Source organism: Mesoplodon bidens (genome assembly GCF_964165515.1).
Source record: "Mesoplodon bidens genome assembly, chromosome: 9".
Taxonomy (NCBI): Eukaryota; Metazoa; Chordata; class Mammalia; order Artiodactyla; family Ziphiidae; genus Mesoplodon; species Mesoplodon bidens.
In genome coordinates, this window is record NC_138166.1 from 89,232,154 (window position 1) to 89,240,334 (window position 8,181).

General features: G+C 48.6%; 1 protein-coding gene across 3 annotated transcripts in view; it reads right to left on the minus strand.

Annotated features, from left to right (window-relative positions):
- WDR91 (WD repeat domain 91) overlaps positions 1 to 8,181 on the minus strand; it is a 56,786-nt gene that overhangs the window by 40,172 nt on the left and 8,433 nt on the right. For all 3 annotated transcript variants that reach the window (XM_081243814.1, XM_081243811.1, XM_081243810.1), the window contains one exon: positions 7,733 to 7,823. In XM_081243814.1, coding sequence (XP_081099940.1) covers positions 7,733 to 7,735 — 3 coding nt within the window. In that variant the 5' untranslated portion in view covers positions 7,736 to 7,823. The remainder of the gene's footprint in view (positions 1 to 7,732; positions 7,824 to 8,181) is intronic.

Here is an 8,181-nt window from a genome sequence, read left to right on the forward strand (position 1 = left end):
TGCAGACATCTTTTTAAGATCCTGCTTTCAGTTCTTTCAGATAAATACCTAGAAGTGGGATTGCTGGATCATATGTTAGTTCTATTTTTAATTGTTTTAGAAACCGCCATATTGTTTTCCCTAATAGCTGCACCATTTTACATCCCCAGAAACAGTGCACAGGGTTCCAATTTCTCTACATCCTTGCCAGACTTTGTTTGTTTGATAATGGCCATTCTAACAGGTATGATGTGATATCTCATTGTGGTTTTGGTTTGCATTTCCCTGATGATTAGTGGTGCTGAGCACCTTTTCATATAGCTGTTGGCCATTTGTATGTCTTCTTTTCAAAAACCTCAGTTCAAGTCCTTTGCCCATTTATTAAAAAGGTTATTTTTTTTGCTGTTGGGTAATAGGAGTTCCTTACATATTTTGGATATTACCCCTTATGAGACATAAGATTTGCAAATACTTTCTCCCATTCTCTGGGTGCATTTTTACCCTGTTGAGTGTTTCCTTTGCTGTGCAGAAGGCTTTTAGTTTGATGTCTATTTTGGCTTTCGTTACCTGTTCTTTCAGTGTCATATCCATGAAATCGTTGCCAAAACCAATGTTATGAAGATTTTCCCATGTGTCTTCTTCTAGGAATTTTATAGTTTCAAGCCTCAACTTTCTATATCAGTATTTGTATAGCTCTTTCTACATTTCAAAACACTTTCATATACATTAACCCTTAAAACAGAAACCCCAGAAGGAGGTCCCTTGGTGCTGAGTCATGATGACAGGCCCTGAGCCTTTGGGAGTTTTACTCTGGAGGTCAGGGGAGGATGGGTCCTCTCACCCTGGGACATGTCTTGGTAGTCATATATCTGCTCTTCTACAGCAGAAAGTGCCCAGCCATGCTGACCCAGCAATACCTGCTCCCCATAAAGGAGCCTACTATATTCCCAGCCTCTCCTGGAAGCCAGAATCTGGCCTTGTGCAAAGGAAATGGAGGGCAAAAGCCCATCTGAGATTGCATCCAAGGTTCCTCTTAGCAGAAGTGCTGGGAGCTCATAACTGGAGTCAGAGAATGTACCTCTCCATGGATCTCTGCCTTCCTCATCCTTCCCTATAAGCTGCTGTCCACAGACCTCAGTTCACAGCTGAGGGTCTTTTGCTCTGAAACTTACAAAATGGTGCAAATTTCTCTCTGGTCAAAGATAGTTAATATTCCTTTCACTAAATGCCACCCAAGGAGGCGTGGTGAGCAGAAGACCAGAGAGAACTTCAGGAGTTTAAACCTTAGGCAGGTCCCTGCCCTTCTCTGAGCTGGCTTCCCCATCTATAAAGTGAGCAAGAGAAGACTCTTCACAAGGTCATCCACAAGGATGAGGAACATAGTAGGTGCTCAATACACGATCCATCACTCTTATTTTGTTTGGAGGAGATAGAGTCTGAGACCCCCCGCCCTTCATCACATGAAATGGACGGAAAACAATGTTGATGTAAATAATCAATAAACAATTTATAATAAGGGATAGAGGAGAGTTTCACGTGAGCCAAAATGAGGACTGTAGCCCAGGAGACACAGATTCAAAGAGCACTTGAATTGTGTTCCACCGGACCACAAAAGGAAGGAGGCTTATATATGCAAAACCCATAAAATTACATAAGTTGTTTGCCAAGAATCAGGACTGGAGCTGGCACGAAGTAAGGGTGCTTGTTAAGCACGGATTGGTTGGAGCCCAAAATGGTTGCATAGTTACAAGGGGAGACCCTGAGACCATAAGGTTGCAACTGGCAGCTGCTAGCAGATATTGTTTTGAAAACAGCTGATGATGTCCTTGAGTTTGAGACAGTTCAGAAAATTCAGGAGTTGATGCAAGAATGTGTCTGAAACCACATCCACAATGGCCACCTAGCTCCATTGGATACGCCTGAACCACAGTTCCTCCATTTTTATTTTTAAGTGATCTTAAATACATCATCCCCAACAATGGAGAACAAGTGAAAAAGGCTGTTTCTCCAACCAGAAAGTTAAGGCCGAGGACACAGAACACAGGTGGCCATACTGGGTTGGCATTAATGCAAGAATGTTAGCTCCCCGTCGGGACAGGTGTGGAGCTGGATCTGAGGGGAGGAAGTGCTCTCAGACTGGTGGAGGGCAGGGGTATTTCAGGGCAGAACCTATGCTACCTAGGGGTCTGGCATTGGGGGCAGGATCTATGTTACCATGAGGAGGCGTGTACAGGGCAGGGTCTCTGGTCCTGAGAGGGAGGGGTCAGGGTCAAAAGGTGATGGGGTGTGCCTGGCTGTTGCTGTGGAGAACTCTGATTGTATCCAAAGCTGGTGAGAGGCCACCCGGAGGTCCCAGGCTTCATGAGCAGAGCCTCCTGCCTCACAGCTGCGGGGAAGGTTGACTGAAGTGGACTAGAGATCTTCATTCTCCATAAAGAAATCAGGCTGCGGCAGGTAAGGAACCCTCTTAGCAACATCCCACCCCAGGACTGCATTTCTTCTGGGTGCAGATCTGCTCCCCAGTGGGCCTCATCCAGTGAGGCAGATGAGTGTGGGGTGGTGGTTGATGGGGGGAGGGGGTGACTAGATGAAGGCTAGGCAGGTTGGTTCCTGGACCTCTGCGTGCCCTCTCGGCGCAAACGTAAGGCTCTGCAAGACAGAGGTACACAGACTCCTGAATGCCCTCTGCTCCCAGGGAAGAGAAACCAGGGAGTGGGGGAGGGGAGAAAAGCCGTTCCTCAGGGACCCTCCGTGACCCTGGGTCATGGACAGCCAGCAGGGATAGGACCTCAACATAGGCAGAATTTGATTTTAAAAGGAACATTTTACATTCACCTTGAAAAGGAGAAGGAGAATTTGCTCCTACTGGGTGCTTTCCATGTGGCAGTTTCTTTCTACATAACACAACGTTTAATTTAATGTTCCACCAAAACCCGAAGCTGAATTTCAGGAGTGTCCGCCGCATGCCAGGTGCCCTATTTGTCTGCTTTATGTAGAACTCATTTGTGATCCTCACGGCCACTTTGAGGTGCATCCTGGATCAGAACCCCAATCTGAGCGCCACCAGGCCCAGGTTGCTTCAGCGAGGCTGTGTGACCTCAGGTTCACCCTTGCCCTGAGGTGAAGCAGCTTGCCCCAGGTCAGAGAGCAGCAAGGGGCACCTGGCCTGGCTGTTGCTTCCTAGGGTAAAACTGAAGGCATGGGAACACCACATCCTGAAACATTCAGGGGTGCAAGAATTCAAGCAAAAAGAAGCCTAAGAGGGAAGAGATACGGGAACATATGTATAACTGATTCACTTTGTTTTAAAGCAGAAACTAACAGACCATTGTAAAGCAATTATACTCCAATAAAGATGTTAAAAAAAAAAAAAGAAACCTAGGCACATGAATCTATCTATATTTGGGGGAAAATGAATTTTTTTCCCTAAGCTGGAAGAATATCTGTTTCCTCTTGTCTCAAAGAGTCAGCACCTTTTCTCTATTCTTCTTGCTATTTTGAGCCCACCTTTTAAAGGCCTCTTCTGCCAGCGCCTCTTAAGCCCCGCCCCCATTTCTTCCCTAGTTTATAACATCATTCCCGGGTTCCCCCTTTTCTGCGTCTATTTCCTCACCCCTGCACGCTCTCATCTTTTCCCCTGAGACAGAGCCTCTGCTCTAGACTCTTTATTGACCTCCTCCTTTCTAAGTCTCAGGATAACCCCGTAAGGCAGGTGTCAGAGCCCCGTCTGAGGGATGAAGATACTGGGGCTCCAGGTCAGGTGAGCAGACCCAGTCGGAGGACAACCGTTCAGTTCTCTGTGGGCACATACAAGCCGTTTGGGGCACCTGAGGTGACACAGGTATCTCCTCCCTGCCCCGTGGGCCTCCGCTTGGAAAGGAGCCATCAGGCAAAGGTGAGAAGTTCAGCCCTGCCCCTCCCCCTCTCTCCCCCCTTCTTGTGCCGCCTTCAGACAAAATGTTACACTTTCTTCCACTGCCTGCACCCTCATTGGCTGGCCACCGCGCGTCCCCATTGGCTGTGAGCCCGGGGACAACACTGCGATTGGTCCCTGCGCCTGTGCCGAGGTGCTGGGTCTGTCTGGCCCGGGTGGAGACACGGTCCCCGCTCTGGTTGGCACACGAGGACCGTGACCGCTGCCACCGCTGTCAAGCCTTCCGGCGGCCCACGTGTTCCGGGAGTGGGGACGTCGTGTGCCTGGGTGCCCATCTCCCTCCGAGGGTGAGAGTCGACTCAACGCTGTGGAGGGGCAGGACTGACCTTCTCACCGCCGGCCGGCTGGCTGCTCCATAAAGGTGCACTTGTCCTTGTGGGTGTTTATGTACATACAATTGATTCAAGCCCCTGGATCCAAACAGGTGAACATTTAGGTCTGGGTCCAGACTTTAATAGGAGCGTTTGTACATGTCATCTTGACACCCTACATATTTCTGAGACTGATTTTGGATGTTTTTTCTTTTTTTTTTTTTTTTTTTGCGGTACGCGGGCCTCTCACTGTTGTGGCCTCTCCCGTTGTGGAGCACAGGCTCCGGTCGCGCAGGCTCAGCGGCCATGGCTCACGGGCCTAGCCGCTCCGCGGCATGTGGGATCTTCCCGGACCGGGGCACGAACCCGTGTCCCCTGCATCGGCAGGCGGACTCTCAACCACTGCGCCACCAGGGAAGCCCCTGGATGTTTTTTTTTACATGATCTGATAAGCATAGGGAACAAAAGGAAGCTGCTGGTGGGTTGCAAAACATTATCCAGTATCTTGTATGCGTTTGCTTAGGGTTTGCTAATGAGACTGGATCACACTCATATGTTTTGCAGACTGATGCTTAAAAATGATTGAAAGTTACTCTGAACCTTGGAGAAGGTGAAGTCATAGTTTTTGAAAGTTCAGCCTAGGGAGTTTTTTAAAATGTCAGCTCTTGGGCTTCCCTGGTGGTGCAGTGGTTGAGAGTCCGCCTGCCGATGCAGGGGACACGGGTTTGTGCCCCGGTCCGGGAAGATCCCACATGCCATGGAGCGGCTGGGCCCGTGAGCCATGGCCGCTGAGCCTGCGCGTCGGGAGCCTGTGCTCCGCAATGGGAGAGGCCACAACAGTGAGAGGCCCGCGTACCAAAAAAAAAAAAAAGTCAGCTCTAAATGGGTACTAAGTGGTGTTTTAATTGGAAAGTCTTTGGTAGTGAAAGTATACTTTGCTTTATACATGAGAGGTGATAAAAATTATGGCATGATAGTATGAACCTTCACAAAATGCCTTTTTAGAAGAATGCATCAGTGAAGCTGTCTTCTAACTGTGCGACTGAAGGTTATGCTTAGCAGGCTGATCTAATGAACAGAATTGAGCACAGTAAAAAGTTTTTAGAAAGGAAAAGATATCAGAGTTATGGCCATTCTGAAATGCCTAATATTATTTTTGGCCTCAGTTTCCCTCAGAATGAATGGGCTTTGCACAAATTGCCCAGTAAACATTTGTTTACGGAGCTGCAGTCCCCAGAATTCCTTCCCATGCAGCTTCCCATGCTGTTGTACGCTCCTTCCTCCACTTCTGTTGGAAAATGAGCAGCTTGTGCTACTTGCCCTTGTTCCGGATAGTCACAGAATTGTGACAATGACCTTCCAGGGGTGGAACGTTTAAACTATAATCTAGTTAAGGACTTTTTCACCTCCTTTATCCAGATAAAGAAATTAAGATTTCAGGTTTCTTGGCTCATAAAAAGTCACACTGCTGGCTAACAAAGAGTTACAACCCAGGTCTTGAGCCAATCTATAATCCATCCTGCCTTTTCCCACACTGGTTCATCTCATTGGCCGGGTACCATCTCTGGGAGCATCCCTGCATCATCCTACCCACCGTGGATTTGTAGGACTAGCTTCCTTCCACCTACTATCCTCGTACTGAGTTCCCCCAATTCTTACACCTTTCAGATGCCCGGACATTCACACTCACCCTCCAAACATGCCCCGTTTCCTGAGCCAGAATAGGATACCCAGGTTCTTGCCCCTGTATAATCCCTCCCCACCTGTCTCACATGGCAATGGGCCAGGATCCCCTGCAAAGGCTTTTTCTTTTCCAGCTTCTCAAATATGTGCTTCTCACTGTGAATCTTGTCAAGAGCTGAATTCATGAGATTGTAAATGCTTAGGATCCAGAGAGGTCTTTTGGGTCAGGGTTGAACTCGCTCTGATTTCCTGCCCCCAGGGTTTTCTCTGAATGCTATCCTGTCTTATTGCTATTCTGATGCACCCCAGGAAGGACACTTTAGATACTGGATACATGGATCCTGATGAAGGATCGTACCGATTTGTTGGCAAAACAAGATTGAAATGAGAAATCTGTGTGGAGTGGGGCTGAAAAACTTCTCAGAGAAATTGGGACTTAAACTGGGAACTGAAGGACAAGCTGACTCTAGAGAGGGAGAAACTGGGGGCAGGGAGGCATTCTCGGTAGGAGGAAAGAGAATGGGCCACAGAATAGGGGTTGGTGGGCAGGGCAGTAACATATACTGCTGGGGGCGGTTTCCCTAACACACTTTGTATCTGCGTAGGACCTTTAGGAGGAAAGGTTTGTTTTTGTTTTGCTCTGTTTCTAAATAAAAGATCACTTACTGATCTCATTTTTACCATTAATTCCCCCATTCCTAGCAAAAGAGCCAAGCTTGCAAGAAGGCGGAGGAGGGTCCTGCCCTCCCCTCCCCCATCCAAGAACATGACTTCTGTGGTACTTGTCCTGGGCGAGGACCCCTTCACACAGATCACACATGCAGATGGGACAGTTCCATCTGTATTATTGCAACAAGAGGCTCTGTGTGAAAAATATCCACCTAAGCTCCTGCTGGGTCCACAGTGCAAGTCAATAACGATACCTTGGATAGAATGGCTTTGGGGGATCATAGCAAATCATGCCTAGTGGAGAGCACGATGGAGCATCTAGGAATCGGATATTTAAAATTGCACAAGGTCTAATGAAGGTTAACATCTTGATTAGATCCTTGGCTTGATTCCCCACTGAAAGCAGAGTGGAAGGATCGTCTCCCATCTTTTACTGCGGTGTTCCCATCTCCCAGCTCCTGACCTGGGGCGCCCAAGGCAGGCAGGCTGAGATGGAGGCCACAGCTCCCGGCAGCTGGGCAGATGCTCTGGTGCCATCCTCACCCCAGCGGCAGGCATAGAAGGCTGCCCTCAGAGGCAGCAAGTAAAGGGAGTGTCTGCCGGCTGTGGGAGAGGCAGAGGGCTGCACCCTTATTCAGTGACTCAACAGTCCCCAGAGCCATCCAGGTATTTCCCGAGGAATGTGTTTGGGCAGAAGCCTGGGAGGAAACCCAAATTGTCAGCATGGGCACTGGGAGAGCTCCAGACTCCCCACAAGCCCAAAGGCCTTTGGTATTCATATTCCTAGACTACTAGAGAATTTGAGATGCTGGGAGGACCCTGGTCTTTTTTCCTCCATTTGTCGACCTAAATTCCCTGGTGTCCAGGCACATGCACTTCTCTTTAATTTAAACAGGTAAAGAAGACCTATGTTCTTCGGTTCAAAAGTTTCTTGATTTTCTGTCTGTAGTTCAAAACCTTCACTGTTTTACTTTGCTCCGTATTAAAGATTTGTTGATGTCTGGAAATTGGAGACTATAAAAGTGTGGCCTCTGATGTAACCTAGCCCTTGGGCTGGATGGGCCTTTGTGATTCTGTGGCTGTCCTCCCCACACCGATGGCACGTTACAGGAGCTGAAAGGGACCAGCGCAGGCAACAAAAATGGCACCTACTTACCATCTTCCCACCACTGTTCTGAGAAGCAAACCGAGGGAAAGTGGACACCTTAGTGAAGACCACATTGGCGACAGGAGACTTGCTGTCAGACCTAGAAGATGTTTTAAAATCCCACATTACTTCATTGGGTTCATGGTCTCTGTGGCCAGTTCTCCCCCTAGAACTTAGTGAGAAAGCTTTCTTCCACCTCCTTCCCTGATATTCCCTCTTCGAAGGAGATTTTGCTCCCAGCTGCTGTCAGCTGAGGTGCTTTGAGAGAGGGGCTGCTTGTCTGTGCCCCAGTGGTGGCTCATCCGGGAAAGCATCAGAATCATCCGGGCAGCATGTCACCTACACAGACGCCCGGGCCACCCCAGGAGATGCAGATCCAGTGTTTCTGAGGCAGGGCCTGGGCATGTGTATTTTCATCGGTCTCGCCAGGTAGCTGACATACATCAAAACCGACCCAG